The sequence below is a fragment of the Danio rerio genome, chromosome 6, assembly GCF_049306965.1.
Source record: "Danio rerio strain Tuebingen ecotype United States chromosome 6, GRCz12tu, whole genome shotgun sequence".
Taxonomy (NCBI): Eukaryota; Metazoa; Chordata; class Actinopteri; order Cypriniformes; family Danionidae; genus Danio; species Danio rerio.
In genome coordinates, this window is record NC_133181.1 from 13,830,998 (window position 1) to 13,852,199 (window position 21,202).

The 21,202-nt window shown below is 35.1% G+C and overlaps 1 protein-coding gene across 51 annotated transcripts in view; it reads right to left on the reverse strand.

Annotated features, from left to right (window-relative positions):
* The window catches only part of ical1 (islet cell autoantigen 1-like), a 98,641-nt gene that overhangs the window by 2,174 nt on the left and 75,265 nt on the right, over positions 1-21,202 (reverse strand). For 15 of the 51 annotated variants that reach the window (XM_073952674.1, XM_073952672.1, XM_073952667.1 and 12 more), the window contains 12 exon segments: positions 19,207-19,279; positions 18,826-18,949; positions 15,863-16,061; positions 15,655-15,780; positions 15,476-15,574; positions 14,933-15,018; positions 12,569-12,615; positions 12,412-12,480; positions 7,582-7,794; positions 5,361-5,630; positions 1,397-1,498; positions 1,194-1,318 (listed from right to left, as the gene is read on the reverse strand). In XM_073952674.1, coding sequence (XP_073808775.1) covers positions 1,203-1,318; positions 1,397-1,498; positions 5,361-5,630; positions 7,582-7,794; positions 12,412-12,480; positions 12,569-12,615; positions 14,933-15,018; positions 15,476-15,574; positions 15,655-15,780; positions 15,863-16,061; positions 18,826-18,949; positions 19,207-19,279 — 1,524 coding nt within the window. In that variant the 3' untranslated portion in view covers positions 1,194-1,202. 51 annotated transcript variants of the gene reach the window in all.

Here is a 21,202-nt window from a genome sequence, read left to right on the forward strand (position 1 = left end):
GCTTATTACCTGTCTATTATTAAGATATTAACTGCTTATTAGTAGTAGTATGATCTTACTCTTTATCCCTAATCATACCCAATACATAAAACCAACTACTACCCAGGCCTGGATAAAGAACTCAGAGGCCCCTGGACACAATGTCCTATAGGCCCCCTACCTAGCCGCACCCCAATAGTTGAATTAAAAAAAAATAAGATTAATATAATATTTTTGAATCAAATTAATCTGTAAATGCATTGCCCACATTTTTTTAAATAAATGGATATACAGTACATATATTACTAATCTACAACGATTTAACTTATTTTTAAAGCATTTAAAGCATATTTTGAAAAAAAAAAATACTACTACAACTAGTGAAAATGATCAGATTTGAATATACTTGTTCAAGTTCACAGAAGCAGTACTAAAAATTTATATTTAATGGTATTTTTAATGTATAACTTTTATAAACTTATAATGCATAAGATTTGGATATAACACCTCTCCAGTCCAGTTCTATACACACACTTATTTATGATTCCTACTTGTCTTTCTTTTAATGAAGAGTAGGCAAAATCTGATATGTAGTGGGGGGTGGGGGAAGAAGAACATGTTCATTAGATTCTAACCAGGTTTATGATCGATCGCGTCAAAAGATGTTGCCTCGCGCTTAACGAGCTACGCCACTGTGAGTTTGAGCTACTGCTACAGTAGCACTGCACTAGTTTTTAGCAGAAACTCATAACACCAGGAAACAAAACCTTAACACAAAAAATTATAGAAACGCCCCACTGTCTACTAGCATTTCAGAAGTGCTGTCAGAGAGCAACACAGACAGAACACAGAACTATAAATGCTCACAATAGCATTGGCTTTGTGTATGGTTTGATCGGTGATCACTCAACAGAAGTATAATTCAGGCTTTATATTAAATCTTCACGTGATCAGAAAGCATGATCAGTGGAAGATTTTTATAATTATTTTTTAGGGCTTTTTACCTTTATTGATGGGACAGTGGAGATGTACAGACAGGAAAGTATGGGGAGAAGAGGTGGGGGAAGGATCGGCAAAGGACCTCAAGCAGGGAACTCGGGTAGCTGCGAGCACCTCGGTTCTATGTGTCGACGCACTAACCACTAGGCTATTGGCGCCGACTTGACATTATTCTTAGTGATTGGTAGTGGTGAACATGCACTACACACACTTACAAAAACACCTCAGGCATTGAGGAACTCTTGATCGCTGCGTCCTATAGCATCTGGATTGGACAGAGGGTCAAGATCTGCAAAGAGGTTGAACCAGGCAGACATGTCCCGGGAACTGCCTTTAGGTGCTGAAAACATACAAAGTGGTGAATTACTATAAAAACGGCACAAACGGAAATGACTGAAAAATCATATAAAAATCTCACCATTTGCCGAAGGGTTTGTAGTGTTCAGTGTAGGCTGAGATTGTCCTCCAGTAGATGGTGGTTGGAGCGGTTGAGCCTGAAACATAGGTGGAGTCGCCCATCCTGCATAACGCAAACACAATGAACAAGAACATCATGCTCTGTAAACATCTAGCACAAAAAAAAATTTGTGTGTTCCTTCTGGGGATGCACAAGATTATTGAAATGCTCAATAAATAGGCAGATAATGGACTGAAATGTAAATGGTGGCCCGATTTTGATGATATGCCTTAAAGATAAGAAGATACGTTGATTATTTATGAGCCCGGAGTGATTTATTTGTCCACCAGGAAGATCCGGTCAGCAGTCTGCTCATTCAGGAACTGAATGTTTAGATTCAATCCATAAAGACTTCAAAGTAGTAACTACCGGAATCAACTTCAGGACAGGAATTAACTCCCAGAGTCGAGTCTGTTTTTCAAATATTTCTGAGTGAAGCAGTAACATGCTACAGTTATAATGCTCATTCTCAAGCACGATGAACACTGAAGGCGCCCGCTTTAAATGAGCGCTCACACGTTTTACACTTTCGAATTTTAAACTTTGTGACCATGAGCATTCTAGGCTATAATAAATAGTTTGCTTTTACTTTCAAATTCCTATAAAGCAGCTGTTGCATTTTGGCATTAAAACATTTTGGTTTGGATCTGCTTGCGATGTGAAGTTTGTTGTGTAATGATTGGATATAGCCTATATGTACATGTGTGTGAATTTGGAGCGGATCTTATTGCCGGATCGATGTCTTAAATTAGCACTGCAGGTAAAATTATATCGTTACCTTAGGCTATTGGGTGCTGCTGCTACATACTCAAGTAATTCTTTTATTTAACCTAAGCCATTTCATAAATAAATAAATAAAACACTCATCATAATGACAAAGGTAGCCAAGATTTATTTATTTACAAAATCTGACAATATATGTGGTCGTGGTAATGTTTTGGCCTTGAATGCACTTAATTTCACCTCTAATTCATTCTTTGGTTTATTTTGTAAATAACTACTAAAATACATCAGAATTAAAATACAAATTATACCAAACAAAATTCATTTCCAAAATAGGATTTAAATTAAAATATAGCCAAGGCTATAAATGTTCAAAAACAGGTCTGACTCACTCCTTTTCTTCCGGTGTATGCCATCCCATTAACACACCCTTACTGAATAATCAACAAATTGCACAAAACAAACATTGATATTTAAAAGTAAAGTAATGGGCTATATAAAAGTACACTTTAAAGAAACTCACATTTACGAGAGAGAGCAATATGATGCTTTAAGGCACATTCTGTCACTCTGCTTTTTTTTTTTTAGGTTTGTTAATGTATGAATCATTTAAGTTAAATATTTAGTGTATGGGGTTTAATATTTAATTGGTCAGCTATTTTGTTTTTTGATCGGTTAAAGTGTCAAAAAATAAATGAACAACCGCTATGTAAAGCTGCAACTGACGCAACAGCATTGTGTAAAGCGCGATATGATACAGCATGCTTATTCCTTGCGCTACTTTAAGTGTATGTAAATGGAGTTGAGAATCGGAGTCAACAATCAGATTTGACTCTTAAAAAACCCGGAACTGAACACCTCTACTTCAAACCATAAATGTGAGCACAGGATGACTTATGAAATATTTCCTAAAACTAGGGCATGCACGATTAATAGAAGGTGATTATTGAGCACATTTTACAAGCCGGTTCTGCAGCCTGTATTAAAAATCCAGCACCTGCTTTCAGATGGAACAGCATTCACTACAACAAAGCTGTAGTTCACCAACGAGCTATGCAATTTCGCATTCATAAATCACAGATGATTCAATAACAATTAAATCACAATAGTTAAACTACATAATAATTCAATTGAAGATAATCATTTAGTTTGTGTAGCTTCTTAGTGAAATGTAGCTCCAGGTAGTAAATGCTGCTACATGTGAAAGCATGTGAAAACACCACATTTGATGCCATGTTTTTACTCCAAGCTCACTTCACAACTTTAGTTAACGATACTTGTCGAGTGTGTTTAGTAGTCTCTGCTTATAATAGGTCATTTTGTATTTTCATATGCTTTTTTCAGAGTCAAAGATGCTTTTATTCTCCTCTCTCTTCTTAAGAAAAAAGAATGGGGATAAATCCATTCTATTGCACAGAGAGGAAGTAGAGTTCACCTCCTAAACAAAAAGCAGTGCAGGATTATCCCAAAACCAAAGTTTATTTTAGAAAAATCTGTGGTATTTGATACTTTGCTTGCGATACTGCAGTCAAATAATTCTATTCTAATTCTAACTTTCAATAAACAAATGAATTCTGAACAGAGACTGGCAGTACGTCAAAGGTATGGACACAAACACTCGCCAATCAGTGGCATGGGAAAGGTGTGCGGCCAGGCATTAAAACCAGCACACAGTAGTATAATAGCAGTGGTACTTAACCATCCTCCACATTCTGTCTTTACATTAGATAATTTGTCATAAAAATTGTCTGTGCTGCAAATTATAGCAATCTGGGTTTTAGTTTTCGCGTAGAATTTTTAAAATCGCTCTCAAAATGATTTCCAAGGATGTGAAAAATGTTTTTTCTTTAATGACAAATGGAAGTGTGTAAATGTGAATGACACAATGAGAGGTCTTGTATACTTTGTAAATGCACAGAAATTTTAAATGAAAATTTTAGACAATAGCTGCATCCCAATTTCCATACTTATACTAGGCGCTAAAAGTAATTTTGTAAAGTATATGGTTTTGAGTGTGTAACAGAAGAGTATGCAAGCTTTGGGACATACTACTTCCTACTTAACAGATCCTTATGTTTCTTAGTTACATCCCCTGTCAATCATCTCGACACATCATCCACATTTCTTTCATATATGATTACCTAACATATTGGAAAAGCAGCAGTAGTATAATCTGCCATTCTAGCCTTTCATGCAGAGAAATCTCCTCAGCTATTTAAGTAATTATGCATTCAGAAGTTAATGTCCACATGTATCTTGATGTAAGTTTACGTTGTTGCAGATCAAATATAACACGGGAACTGAAAACGTGGTTTAAATGTGTGCTAAAAAATAATTAACAGTCATTCAAACATAAACTTTACCGAAGCCTCTCTACTTGATGATTGGTCTTGCATATCTGCCATGTCTGTAATTTGTTGACACTTTTTTTATTCAAGCTTGTAGGTTTAAAACAAGTTTAAGTCCAATGTGCAATGTATTGTGGGCAATACTACCGGTTAGAGTATGGACACTCGGAAATAGTAAAGCATCCGGTAACCTTTGGCACACCCTTTTCAACATACTATGGTTTGGGACATACTAATTGTATTTTCGAAAACAATTTAGGATGAATAGTATAAGAATTAAGACGCAGCATCAGTGTGCAATGAACTTAAAAGCCTCCCCAAGGTCCGAACACCCGCCTGGTATGATTCAAAAATAGTAAAATAAACGTGAAATACACAACATGAAGTTATCTGATAATATCTGGAGTCTGATTTGATTTATTGTCAGAAAGGTGAGCCGTGGATTCTGTGACAGCCAACAGTCATACACAGCTTAAATAAATATCTGTTAATCCGTTGTCTTCACAGTATTGCTCCCAATTAGTCTTAGTCTTAGTGCCTAACAGATTATTGAATAAGTCAGTAGGTGGTGTGTTACTCTAATAAAAATTAAAGCAAGTTACAAATATATTTATTTAGTGCTATTTTAAATAAAGCACTGATTGGTTTGTTTGGATTTAATTGCCAGAAACTTAACAGCAAAAAAAAAAATACACAAACAAACAAACAAAATACATTAATATCAGTATCAATTATTGACCAAAAGGAGTTTAGTCAAAAATAACAGCTTATCGAATATATGGAAAAACCCAATATTGTGGGTCCCTAGTTCATTCCTCCAGCCACTAGAGGGCCAACTAAAAGTGGTTTCAAACCTGTAGCGCTGAGGCTGTGGTCCAGGAGCTGTGATGGCAGGAAGCCAGAGGGAATGTTTGTTGTTTCTGTTTGAGATAAAGCAGCAGTGACTGGAGCAGGAGGGGCTTCAAAACATCCGAAAGCGTCCTGCCAGGCCTTGCTGAATTCACTAGTGCCACCGGCAGCCCCGGGACTCAGCAGATCCTGCAGGAAAGCTAGATCACCTCGCTCTCCCTCCTCTTCTTTCCCTTCGGCAGAGTGAAATGTCTCGGACAGCAGATCCCTGCCTGCTGAAATAAACAGAAGAATGATGCACTGCAAACACTGAAATGACTCCATAGAATGTTGATCTAGGTAGACCAGTACAAACATTCTATAATCAAGAAACATTTATTGAAGAAGCAAAATGACAGCATATTAAGTATTGTTTTCAGAACAATTTATTGAAATTACTTGAGGTTGTTGTTTTAAGCCAATAGTAAATCTTGGAAGATATATATAAATATATATATATATATATATATATATATATATATATATATATATATATATATATATATATATATATATATATATATATATATATATATATATATTTTTTTTTTTTTTTTTTTTTTTTTAAAACCACCAGTTTCTTTCTTCTAATGTAACAGTCTCTTGGTTTGAGAATGTTTGTACTGGACAACAAGACAAAAATACAGAGGAAGAAAATAACATTGTCAGAAAAAAGACATTATTGTGACCAAAAAAGAGAAAAAAGATGAACAGATATAAGAAGAGGCAGCAAAAACAAAGAAAGAAAAGCATTGAAAAACTTTGGCTAATCGCTTAGTCCAGTGTCCAGCATTTATACAGTTGAATTTTTATTTTCTATTTTGAATATTTCCCAAATTATGTTTAACAGAGCAAGAAAATTTTCACAGTATGTCTGATAATATTTTTTTCTTTTGAAAAAAGTCTTATTTGTTTTATTTTGGCTAGAATAAAAGCAGTTTTTAATTTTAAAGTCAAAATTATTAGCTTTAAGTTTGTTTTTTTCTCGATATTCTGCAGAACAAACCAACATTATACAATAACTTGCCTAATAACCTAACCTGTCAAGTTAACCTATGTCACTTTAACCTGTAAAGAAGTGTCTTGAAAAATATCTAGTAAAATATTATTTATTGTCATCATGGCAAAGATTAAATAAATCAGTTATTAATAAAATAAAAAAATAAACAGGGGGGCTAATAATTCTGACTTCAACTGTAAATACACCCCTTACAAATCTATCTTTTCATATTTTTAATAGGAAGCTACACAATATTATATTTGTTCATATACATTAGATTAGGCAGTAGTGAAGACGTTTGAGTGGATTCAAGTAAGTATTATGATTGGAAGACAAATCATTATGAGGGGATGGCGTTCAGCAGGTCCACCTTCATTTCAGGAATGGGTTACGGAATTGGGGAAGGTGGCAGCATATGAAAAAAATACATATAAATGAATGAATAAATTGGATGTTTATTAGAAAATATAGGGAAATGATTTGGCCTTTTTGGAGGATGAATAAAGTCACTGTGATGCGACACAGTAAAAGTGTAATTATCTTATTTTATTAACTTATTTGTTTATTATTATTATTGTGTATTTTTTGCTACTATTATTTCATGTATGTGTGCATTTTTATTAATTGAATTTATCATATTTATCTGTATTTACTGGATTTATGATAGCAACATCTTATTACTGTAATTGTTGCTGTTGGGGTGGGGAAGGATAAAAGGATGTACAATTTTGTAAACTGATGGTACTGTTAAATTATTGAGGAAAATGTAAAAAAAAATCAAATCATAAAAAAGAAAATCAATGGCTACTTAATTTAGAAATAAAGCATACATAACAAAAAAAAATGGCTAATCAACAGTGATTTTAAGAAAAACATCTAAATTAAAATATCAAACAGATCACAATAGAATAGGTAAAGGAAAGCAACATAAAAATACTTTTCACCAGTTTAAAGACAATGTTATGTTCCAGAGACAGAGTCAAAAACCTCAGGAGCATTTGCAGTACAGAAGAGAATTTGAAGAAGCTGCAAGCATCAAAATATTTCAGAATAACCCTTATGAAACCTCAAGCTGACAGATCAGGTTGTGAAAGCACATCTGAAGGAAGTGTAAGATTTTTAGAGAGTAAGAGGAGGCTGTAAGAGAGCCCTAAGCATTGAAGAGATGCCCAGTCCTGCATTTATACCTATCTGAGGTTGCAAACTGCAGGATAAGGCGCCTGTATCCCACTGAGTAGCAGGAGGTGTGGAGGCCTCCCGCAGTATTTGAGGCTGCATAATGGACATGGATGAATGTAGGGCTGGAGTGAGGGAACGGATGGAGTCGAGTTCAGGGGTCATTAATAGGAGGTCATCGTCTGTGGTGGATCCACCAATGGGCCCTAACTGTTCAATCAATGCTGGGTGGAGGTGAACATGAGAAATAGCAGCCATATTAAAAATAAAAGAGAAATAATCACACTAGGAGATGCACCAACTAGAGAGCAAAGATTTAATTAAAGAAGCTGCACCGATTAGACTATAAAGATTAAGTAAACCACTGTAAAATAAAAAAATTAAAAACTATATATACAGCGAGCTCAGTAAGTATTTGATCACCCTGGGATTTTTCAATATCTCCTATTTAGAAATCATGAGGGGTCTAGAATTTTTACCATAGGTGCATTTGCACTGAGAGAGACAGAATCTGAAAAAATATCCGGAAATCACATCGTATGATTTTGTTTTAACAATTTATTTGTAAATTACTGTCAAATAAGTATTTGATCACTTGCTTTTCAGCCACGTTTTTGACCCTCAGAGACCTGTTATTTTGCTTTTAAATAGTCCAGCTACACTCTGCTCAGGATTCTAATTTTGTAGCACCTGTTTGAGGTTGTTAGCAGTCCTGTGCACCCCACAATCAGTCAAAAGTCTATGTAGCAACATGGGCAAAACCACAGAGCTGTCAAAAGACAAAAGAGACAAAATTGCAGAACTTTACAAAGCTGGAAAGGGCTACGGGGAAATTGCCAAGCAGCTTAGTGAAAAAAAGAACTGTTGGATCAATTGTCAAAAAATGGAAGAGGCTAATGATGATCCCTTAGGCCCCGCTTACACTAGTGCATTTTAGTTTTAAAACGGCGTTTTAGAATGAAAACGATCCGCGTCCACACTCGCGTTTTACCCAGCGTTTCTGAACAGCTCTCCGTCCACACCAAAACGCTGAAAACGCACATCACGTGACCACACAGACACTCTCGGGCAAGCGCTGCAGCCTCTCTACCCAGATGAGAGCTCTGCTAGTCGGACTTCTCATCAAGCATCTCCCGCTGGATCTAATCTCACTATATTTATTAAACGGGATATTTCATTCATCTTGTTGTCTTTATCTAACGACATGCTCCCTGACTTTGGTCATTGGAATCTATTACTTGTTCTCAGGTAACATGTTTTGGCCGAGCGCAAAGATAAGTTAATGATTAATGTAAGCACGTACATTCTGTATTGACTGATCGCTTGCCTTTATTCCTATAATGTATAAACTTATTGTATGTTATACTTTTATAATGGCCATTATCGATTATTAAAACTGATATTCACTGAAATTGAAAGGAGTCAGTTGTTATCGGCTCCGTTTTGTTTTAAATATCCACACAGTGAAGATGACGCTCATATATGCAGCACGACGCCTCAACATTTCTGCTGTCTGTTTAATTGTTAATATTAAAATGAAAATAGGCAGTTCCTTATATCATGTTTACATTTTATTGTTGAGAAAGTGAAACAACGGAGCCAGGGTGATGTGAATGAAGTTATAAAGTACACTGTTCCCTTTGAAGATTTACCCGTGTCCTCGGTATAGTCTGTTTTCCATATCAAACTGAAAAGAAAAGACTGCAGCCTTGATCAAACTTGCGAAGTCTGAACTTACACGGAGAAGATGCAGGACTGAACTGTGTGTGTTAGGCTACTTAATATTGAGGAAAAGCCCCAATCAGAGAGGCGAATGTCTGCAGCCCCGCCTCCGTTTTCAGATGTCTCCGTTTTCCATCATCCACACTGAGACGGAGCAGCAGCGTTTCAGAATGAAAACGGCCTCTCCAGCGTTTTCGAAACGCTCTGTTTTCGGCGCTCGAGAACTCCGGCGTAGTGTGGACGGATGGCGTAACCGTAGCAAAACTTATGCGTTTTCAAACTAAAACGCATTAGTGTAAACGGGGCCTTAGACTGAGGCCCCACAAAAGATTTCTCTTCGTGGTGTATTAATGATGCTAAGAATGGTCAAAAATCAGATCAGAACAACAGGGGATAAGCTGATCAATGCAGTGAGGAGATCTGGGACCAGCGTTTCCAAGGCTACCATCAGTAATACACTAAGACATCATGCATCGCAAAAAGAATTCCCTTGCTTAAGTCAGCCCATGTCAAGGCCCAACTGAAGATTGCGAGGGACCATCTGGATAATGAGTCATGGGAGATGAGACCAAATTAGAACTTTTTGGTCTTAATTCTATTCGTCATGTTTGGAATAAAAAGAATGATGAGTATCATCCCAATAATACCATACCTACAGTGAAGCATGGGGCTGGAAGCATCATGCTCTCGGGGTGTTTTTCTGCAAAGGGGACAGGACGACTGCACTGTATTAAGGAGAGGATGAATGGGGCCATGTATTGTGAGACATTGGGCAAAATGACAAAGGCTGCGTCCGAAACCGCCTACTACTCAGTAGGTACTGCATTTGAATTTAAACGTACTACTCGGCCGTTAGAAAAGTACGTTCTATACAGTATGAACGTGAAAAGTATGAATGGATTTCGGACGTACTACATCCACCATTTTGTCATGGTCACGTGACCTACCAGCATCAGTTGCGTCGCTGCACTTCCATTCATGAATTCTCTCGCGGGGCATTATGGGATAGCGCACCATGCATGGGATACGCAGTCCAGAATCTTGCCGGAAGTAGTAAGTCATCCGGGTACTTCTCGCATACTGATTTTCGAATTCTATGAATTCATATAAACTATATAAACTATAAACTATATAAACTCGGCTCGCATACTGATTTTAGCGTACTATATAGTATGGAAGTATGCGGTTTCAGACGCAGCCAATGACCCAAAGCAAACAGCCAGGAAAACCAAGAAGTGGCTCTGTAAGAAGTATATTAAGGTTTTGGAGTGGCCCAGCCAGTCTCTAGACCTCAATCCAATAGAATATTTTTAAAGGGAGCATAAACTCTATGTTGCTCAGTGACAGCCCCAAAACCTGGCAGATCTAGAGAAGATCTGTATGAAGGAATGGGTCAAAATCCCTCCTCCAGTGTGTGCAAACCTGGTGAAGAACTACAGGAAACCTTTGAGCTCTGTAATTGGCTATAAGGCTACTGTAACAAATATTTATAAAAAAAAAAAAAGCTTGACTCAAGTGATCAAATACCTATTTGACAAAGTAATTAACAAATAAATTGTAAAAAAAAAAAAAAAATATATATATATATATATATATATATATATATATATATATATATATATATATATATATATATATATATATATATATATATATATATACTTTTTTTTTTTTTCAGAATCTGTCTCTCACGGTGAAATTGCAATTCTGAAAATTCTAGACCCCTCCATAATTTCTAAGTAGGAGGTATTGAAAAATCACAGGGTGTTCAAATACTTATTGACCTCACTGTATATATATATGCAGGGTTAAACAATTAATTCAAGTTGTTTCAATACAAATTAATTAACTTAATAAATTTAAGCGGATTGAACATAAAACAATTAAGCTGTACTCCTCAAAAACCTCAAGAATTGCATTGTTTCAGCTCATTTTAAATGAGGAGTTTAAACAACCAACAAAATCCTTTTTGAGCATATTTAACTTGTAGATCATTTGATTTCATATTAGCACCTGAATTCACCAATGCAAAAGTTTTGCGTCATAAATGAATGCAAACAGTTTGAAACAAAAAAAAGTGTCAGTATATTTGATCAGCAAAGTGTACCTAAAAAAGTGGCTAGTAAATGTACTTTAGACACTCTGCCAAAAACACATTAAATAGCCTTTTTTGCTTGAATGTATTGTGTAATAAAACGACAGCTATAAATAAAGTCACAATAAGCTGACAAAGGTAGATCAGGTAGATAAACAAGTAACGTAATTTTAGCAAATAACTGTGGTAGGTCCAAATATCTAATAATGTCATTGTCACAACACTTTTCTTTTAAATGCAACTGCATCAAATTCTCATATTGTCTTATGATGTATGATTTGTCACGGCCACACATAGCAATCAGAATACATTAGATGATAAAGATATTTGAATGAATATATATTTTTACATACATCAAAACCACAAAACACATACAGTTTGGTACATAATTATTTTACATAATGTAAACCAATTATTGTCAAAAGAATAACCCCTAAATGTATCACAACACAAGACAGCAATATTCTGCTTTTGCATTGAGCTAATTTTACTAGTATAATACAATATTACTAATATAAAAAAACATAAAACAGCTGGAATATGCCAAAACTAATGAGAACATTCACTCACATTGATGCATCTTCATAGGCAACATTGGCTGATATTAGATGCAGGCAGTTTGGTGACACTTTTTGACACAAATTTACGAGCACAAAAGAAACTTAACTGTTATGATGTTTTATGCCATATAACTTGCTTAAAATGACTTAGTATTTTTGATCCATACATTAGTAAAGTGTATTATATTGTATTTATTAGAGTATGTACAACACCTTTTTAATGAATGCTTCAGCACACTTTAGTATTAACTTTAGTTATTAAACTTAAACATTGACTCAATTGAACCACTTTAAATCATAATATAAGCCAGAATTGTTAGTTAGTTAGTAAATAAATAAATTATTCTCCCATACGTTCACTTTTAGTAAAGTTTCTATGTAAAACTTTTATAAATGAGACTCCAGGATGTCTATTCGACTAGAATGAATAAGATGCAAGGCAGAGTATGCAAACACACACTTACCAGAGTCCAAACTGGCACACAAAGAGCTGTCAGATCCTCTACTCTGTCCATCTACTGCGAGAGTAGAAACTGAAAGAAACAAAACAGCATCTAAAATACAAGACCCTATGAGACTGAGTGTTTCATTCCAAGAATGAGCTTTAAAAGCTGAGCCTACCGGTATCAGATGATTCACCCAGCTGTTCATCCTCAAGTGAAACTAGACTGAAATAAAAACATACAAACATCAATTACACAAATAGACACACTCATGCATGAATAAATTGATGGGAGAAGATGATTCACATTACTATGACACGTGCAGTATCTAATTACTATTGCACCCTTAATTTAATTCTAAATCGGCAAACTGGAGTGAGTCAGAGCAATAGTCATAGGATGCGTATGCCGGTCTAAGAGTATCATACTACAGCATTTCTAACACAAATGCCACACGAAATAAACACTTGAAAACAAGCCAAAGCAGGAAATGACAGTGGAACCAAGTAGTGTTTCCTGTTTTTAATCTTTGGGTCCCATTTTATATTAGGTAGCCATATATATATTGAATATAAAAACAATTAAATATATGTACTTGCATTGAAATTATTCATTTGTTACTAACTACTTATTGTGTAAATACTTGTTTTTCCATTGTACATATGATTGATTAAATACCTGCATGTAATTACGTGTAATTAATTTCTGTAATTACGCTGTTGATCACCCGTATCCCACCTTAACAGCACCAGAAGTGTTCTGCAATACATTACAAACACAGTAAGTACATTGTCTTTATTGTGCGATACAAGTATGTAGTAGTTAAGGCCACCTAACATAAAGTGGGACCAATCTTTCTAACAGAATTACAATGCTCCACTCACAGATCAGTAACCAGAGCCTTCAAAGAGGCTTCTCGACTGGAGTGACTTGATCTGAGGTTTGCAGGCAATGAGGAAGGAAAGAAAATTAAACATCTGGCAATGACAGGCAAGCAGGAGACATTCAAGATGGAAAAGGTGTTTTGTTAATGAAAGAGAAATAATGAGTAAGGAAGAAAAGACTGCTTATTAGGTCTATATATACTACAGTTCAAAAGTGTGGGATCAGTAGAAAATACAGTAAAGCAATGATTATTTTAAAAAAGTATTGCAAAATATGATATTAAAATAACTGTTTTCTATGTATTATTTGTTAAATTGTAATTTACTACTGTGCTTCATTACTCCAGTCTCGATTGTCACGTGATCCTTCAGAAAACCATGTGATAATCATTACAATCAGGGCTTAAAAAATAAAAAAATAAAAAAATAAATCATTCGGTTCTCTCCGAGCAGAATTAATGTTGTTTTTGCTCTTGTGTTCCTTCATATAGTCGGTGTTACAAGGCTTTTTTATAGGAATAAAATCAATTTAATTTAGCTAGATGTTTGTCCATGAAATAGCCAGGTGCTTGGTAACCTTTAAGACAAGGTCAATGCATCAGAAACCACTCCCGCTTATGACGTCTGCTTCACGGACATATTACTTTGTATGCGTCACCGTCACATTTGTGCACACAATTTAAATTCATGTTTTTTGTCTCCCAAAATTAAAAAATAAAGAAAATGATGGAATAATGTTATTAACCAGTTAATTGTAATTGCAAATAAATGTTTCTGTTTGGAACGATTAAAATTGATTTTGTTTTCATTTTAATTTTTGTTCCTGATAAATGTCATTCGTTTCCATTTTCACTCCTTGAACCGGTTTGGAGCCATGATTTATTATTAGTTTTCAATAACTAATAATGGCTCTTATATTTTATCAGTCTTGAAAACATTAATTTATTTCTGCTTTACACTTTTGCTGATTTTTTTGCTTAATTTTTATGATTCTTTGATGAATAGAATGTTCAAAATATAAAATATATTTTACATGAAATAATTAGCATTTACTTTTTTACTACGTTGATTTCACATAAATCTGAATCAGGTATTTTTAAAACTAATATAATAATAAGAAGAAGAAGAAGAAGAAGAAGAAGAAGAAGAAGAAGAAGAAGAAGAAGAAGAAGAAGAAGAAGAAGAAGAAGAAGAAGAAGAAGAAGAAGAAGAAGAAGAAGAAGAAGAAGAAGAAGAAGAATGTTTTCATAAAATAATTAGCATTTAATTTTGTTAGTTAAAAAAGTGTTAAAACAAAAACATGAACCAGGTATTATCAACACTGATAATAATAAGAAATATTTTCTGAAAATCAAATCAGCATTTTAGAATGATTTCTGAAGACTGGAGTAATGATGCAGAAAATTCAGCTTTAATCAAAGGGACACATTTAATTTAAATTATATTCACATAGAAATAATTATTTTATATACTTAAAATATCAAAACATTAAATCAATGAAGCCTTGGTGACCAAAAGAGACTTCTATCATAAACCGCAGTTAGAACAATAGTGCACGTGATCATATGATGTATAATGAACACGAAAAACATGTAAAGCATGGCTAGTTCATGACCTCCAAATGGTGGAACCATTTCCATGTCTAACTGAATTCTCACTTGTCTAGATGATTCTTCTTTTCTTCGTCTTTTTTGTCCTCTTCTGGCTGTGTGGATGCAATCTGGTCCAGCGGGTCTCTCAGTTCCTGCCATATAGATGAATGAGGGGTCAGATCACATTACAGCAGTTTACTGGCTGACATTTACAGTTGATGTCAGAATTTTTAGCCCTGCTGGATAACATTTTACTAGATATTTTTCAAGATATTCATCTTAAGAGTGCAATTTAAAGGCTTAACTAGGTTAATTAGGTTAGGTTGGGGTAATTAGGCAAATTATTGTATAATAATGATTTGTTCTGTAGACAATTGAAAAAAATAGTTAATAATAATTTTAATCTTAAAATGATTAAAAAAAATTAAAAACAGCTTTTATATTAGCCAAAATAAAACAAATAGGACTTTCTCCAGAAGAACAAATATTTTAGGAAATACTTTGAAAATGTCTTGCTCTATTAAACATCATTTGGAAAATATTTGATAAGGACAAAAACAATCACAGGAGGGTGAAAAATTGTCGTCAACTGTATATACTGACACTCACTTTAAGGGTAGTGAACTGGTAGGGTACATATCCTTTGAAGGCCTCATGGATGCCAGACATCACATGTGCAGTCTTCTCCCAGTACTGTAGGAGCGTCGTCTACACAACACCAACAACACCACAAAATGAAAACTAAAGTAAAAGCCAAGCCATTTAAGGTGAAAGGAAATAAGTGTTACCTGGTAAGTGCATAAGGAATGTGACAGCATGTTGCAGCGACTGGCTCCCAGCATGTCCACTTTCTGACAAACGTCATTCTTGAGCTTATCGAAACACACTTTTGTTTCTCTTACCTGAGCCTGAACCTGTTCACAAACACACAGATTGCAGAACACTTTCCCGTATGTTGATGCAAGTCATACCGTTGCTCATTTTGCACGATCTCACCATGCGAAATTTCTCCAGTTGTTTGTAAGTATCTGGGTCCAGCTCCTGTGAGGAGGCTTTCATCCAGAGCAGTGCAGCGCGGTATTCGGTTCGAGCTTTCTCCATCCGGCTCACTGTCAGGAGGCTGTCAGCAATGGCTCTTCTTCGAAATGTCTCCACTTCCTGTTCCAGTCGATGGAGGGGAGTACACAAAGCCAACCTAGGCGGTAAGAAGAGAACAGAGAAATTGTTTACATTAGATTAATCATTTTTTACATACTGATTGTTGAGTGAGTGAACTCAGGCGGGGTTTCAACAGTCTGTACAATCATTCAGAGAAAGATTTGCTTTAAGGCTTCCAATAAATGAATAATTTATTAGAAATGAAATATAAAACATTTAAAAAGCGAAAAGAAAGCCTGATGTAAAGCAAACGTTTATTTGGGAACAAAAGTAAATTAATAAATGCTGATTCGGTGCTTAAATAAACATCTGTTATTGTTGCTAATGTTTAAAAAAGGTTGTGCAAATAATAGATTATTGGCGACTGCAACAAAATTCAGGAGTTTGAACACTTTGTAATACTTTCAATACACCACAGGAGTGGATCAATTTAATCAAAATAATTCTATATAGCTAATTTATTACGATCATAATCTATTGACATTTGTGACGAAACAAGATCTCATTTTAGCATCAACATCAACAACTCAACAACACAGTCTGGTCAAATGTACTACTCTTTTGTTATGTTATGCTGAGTTCAGACTGCATAATTTTCAAAGTAGTCGTGTCACAGATGTGTTCACACTGCATGACTATCTGTGATAGCATTCCATCGCTGCTTTGTTTACACTGCAAGATGGATCGGCAACAGGGGGTTTCACACGGCATGACTTAAAATAAAATAAGAAGGATCGCCAACAACTTTGTCCCAACTAATCCAGAAATAAAGAAAAAAAAACGCAGTGCACACGTTTTTTTATAAAGTGATTGATGGTTTTATTACTAAATGTACAAATCTTTACAAAAAAAGCACTATTTTTCACAGTGTTAGATTAAAAGCCAGTGCAGAAATGATCGGAAGTGGACAAAAGGCTAAAGCATTTAAACGGCTCTCTTGTCTACCTGTGATCCAATTGAGCAAAAGATGTCCAATTTCTCTGTAAACAGGGCAGCATCAGTCATGGTAAATTCGCCGACTCTCTCTCTCACATCTGCATAGTCATCCTAGGCTTTCTCATAGTAATCTTCATAAACTAGCCCTCGTACGATGTGTGATGAGGAAAAATAAGACTACTCGCATCAAAAAGGCGCTCGTATTTTTGTGCAATAAGAAATATAGACTGCGCCACCAAACATATGAAAACGAAAGTAACGACCAAGGTTTAAAAAAATGTAAGGAGTAGAAAGTACAGATATTTGTGTAAAAATGTAAGAAGTAAAAGTAAAAAGTTGTCAAAAAATAAGTAGTACTGATACCAGAAAAATCTACATAAGTACAGTAACTAAGTATTTGTACTTCGTTACTTCCCATCTCTGGTTATTAACAACATTTCAAGAGTGCACACTTAGCTGATGATTGATTATAAAGCTTGTTTGGCATGCTGTCCTGGGAGAGAGCCCTGAGCTCATAAGATCCTCGAGCCTGGGGCTCCTTCCCGTTTGCATGGCGAGAGGAGAGTTTGAGCTCAGGTAGACCTCGAGAACTCCCCTGCTGTAGTAGCTAATGAACAGACAGTGATTGCTCTTAAGAGATAACTACTTACTAGGAGCATGTCTACGGTGCCGATTTGGATTAGTCAATTAACTGAAGTTGCAAGTTTTTGGACGATGGGAGGAAACCGGGGAAAATCTGATGTCAATCTGGCAACCTGTAATTGCATGTGTTTTGAACAAGGTGTGCAATACCTAGATCAACCACTGGGTGTCAAACTTACATAGTGCACCTTTACGCTGTGGAAGGGCATCAACAAGTTTGTTTATATATATATATATATATATACTATGAAGACTATAAAATGTTTTTAAATTTGATGTTTTTAAGTTTTCAATTTGTGTAGCCAAATACTGTTGGACTCTCAGAAAACATGGTTTATTTAATTTATATCTTTGCTCTACTGTATTTATCAATGCTTGTGCTTGATTATTTATGCGGATGTACTCTACAATATATACCCGATCAATTTTAAATGATGAGCTATTCATTCAGCTAGTAAAATCAGAAAAATAGAATAACAGAAATATAAAATACTGTAATGTCAGCATTTTTCCAATATTATGCAATCGTTTGAGCTATCTGCTTTGTTCTCTTAAAACCAATAAGGTCTGTAGCTTGATTGACTGTCTAATATGAAACATTCTCCTCACCCTGAACAAGCTATTTATCTGTTAGATCAGTGGTTCTCAAAGTGGGGGTCGGGACCCCCTGAGGGGTCGCGGGGCAATGAAGGGGGTTCGCCTGGTGATTTCAAAAAATCTATTTATTTTTATTAGACCATAAGAATTAACATATTTTATCCATAGCTATACTGAAAATAAAAATAGTCGTTTATAGTTACTATATAGTTACTATAGTAGCTTATAGTTACTAGTTCTATTGAATTGCGACCCCTTGGGTAATTACATTATATTAAAGGCAGCAATAGCGTCAGATGCATTTTGATTTTATAACATCAGGTTATACTTTCTGGCACATTTAAAGCACTGACACAAATTTAATTGGTGTGTCTGCGTCATTGCATGCAAGGTTTCTGTATTTATAACCACCTCAGAGGATATTGGGGATCGTGAGTCACTGGCATTGTTATTTTGGGGGTCACGGGCTGAAAAATTTGGGAACCCCTGTGTTAGATAACTAGTTGAGTAGCCAGACATCTTGACCCATCTCCTAATCCTGACATTTGCAAATAATAACTACCAAATCGAATCACAAGCATTGATTTTCAACCCTAACTTCTTCCTATTTGTGTGTGAGTGCTTGCCTTTGTTTGGCGGAGCAGCAGAGAGCTTTACTGGTTGCATCCATCATACTCCCTGCTTTTGTTTTATCATGCTCTGCCTGGAAGCGCAGAAACAGCCCGAGCTCGTTCTCCTCCTGAGAGAGATCTGAAGAAAGAAGGTCACCGCGGTTATTAACACACCAATAACATACAGCATTACAAACAGTGCTTCATTAGATGCCTTGAATGTTATCGACAAAAAAAGCCACAAAAACACATTGATAAAGTTGTGCTTGAAACTGCATCAGACTCTCACAACAGTAGCAGTATTCTTGAAAACTGTATGCAGTGGCTTTCAGAATGACCTGAACGAGACTCTTTGTGTTTGTGCATACAAAGAGGCCGGAAGATCATGTTTCTTACGTGTGATTCTTTGCTGGTATTTCTCAATCACTTTCAGGAGTTCTGTGCAAGTGCTCTGGACTGAACGGAAAAACTAGAGAAAAACAGAACAAACATTATCATTATTTATTTGCAAATGATAAATATAACAGAAGTTCTGAGTAGCAACAGAATATAAAATCTGCAATCCTTTCATTCTGTTCAGCATTGTGTATTGTACTCAGACAGAATATTTAGCCACCCACACTAGCGTCTCCAAAATAACCAGACAACACATTAAAATACAAAAGAAAAAAGCTATTCTGGTCTCGCTGTCATGGCAACAAAGGATGTTAAGTCCCTGACAGACCGAGAGAGCAGGAGAACATGTGCACTTGTGCTCTAAAATTACAAAAAATTATACAAATGACTCATTCTGCTGGAGTTTTCGGTGTTCTGGAGGGAGTTTCAAGAGCTTTCGAGGGGCCAAATATAGAAATGTTATATTAGCTGAAACCTGAACTCATGTTCTAAAACTTGGACTGATAGTTCACTGTGAACTGAGAATTCTGTCATTTAATCATCCTTCACTTGTTCTGTGAGTTTTTATTCTGTTAAAGACCAACCATTGACTTCCATAACATTTGTTTTTCCAACTAAAGATGTCAATAGTTGCAAGTTCTCAGATTTCTGTAAAATATCTTCTTTAGTGTTAGTATGGAACCACTTGAGGGCGAGTAAATAGTGAGTACATTTTCATTTTAGGGTGAACTATCCTTTTAGGAATAGTAGCAGATATATGTGTGTGGTTGAGTGTACTTGTTTGTATGGTTTACAAGGACACAAAACTGTATAATGACACAGGTATGGTGTTGGTATGACAATATTAAGGTGATTTATAAACCCATGCATTGTGTCCCTGTAATTCAAAATGTTTTTTAAAAATCATACTTAATGGGGTATGATACTGATAAAAAATATAATAAGTGGTTTTTACAGTACAAAATACATTATGCCTATGGGGAGTCCTCGTAAACCACATATACAAGTGTGTGTGTATACACATGTAAAATATATTATATATACACAACTTTGAAAACAATTAAGAAAATTATTTTAATAATGCATTGAAATTAAACAATTTTTGTTTTATTCTTTAAACTATGAATAAGATTTCTTCCAAATTTAAAATAAATTTTGCACAAGTAATCATGTTTATGTTTTCAGAGACATTTCTATTGAATTTTAGACAACACAATATTAATGATTTAACTTCAAATAACCCAGATTTTTTTTTTAAATCACAGCAAATGAAAACATTTGGTGTTATCATCAACTGTCGGTTTTTTGAGAAAAATAAAAGTTCTACAATTTTTTTTTTTGTAAAAATTTTGGATTAAAACGTTGTCCCCACACCCATACAAATTAAATAGAGTAAACTTAAAGAAATGGCCCTAATCTTAAAAAGCATTTTTAAAATCTTACCAACCACAAGCTTTAAAATACAAGTGTTCAAGTGGTCATTTAGCAAATGCTTTTATACAAATATTATATTACACTTACATGGCACAACACTAGCACCTTACAGTCTCCAACTACACACCTTGAGTAGACAATAACATTTGTACGGTTTCACACAACTAGCTATGATTTGATCATTGTACCTACTGTATATACAAAAGTCTGTAAATAAAGTCAGATTAAACCATACCCTAATCCTTAGACAAGAACGTCTATTAGTAAAGTCATTGTATACATTAGCAGCACAGTCATTTTTTGCATCATATTAAATTTGCTACCAACTCAGCCTAAGGTCTATGTGTGCAGATGAAGGCGTGACCTCTGCAGGTGAGGTCTGTGTATGGGACAGGTTACTCTTTAACTCTGAACACATACCTGACAAACGCACAGAGAGAACCACCTTAGAAATTGGGTTTGTACAAAAGGCTTTTTATAAAGAATCACTGTTACTGAATTACTAGTGCAAAATTCCAGACTTTCTGCACCAAAAGGAGCTTTTGAGGGTGAAAAGGCCAGA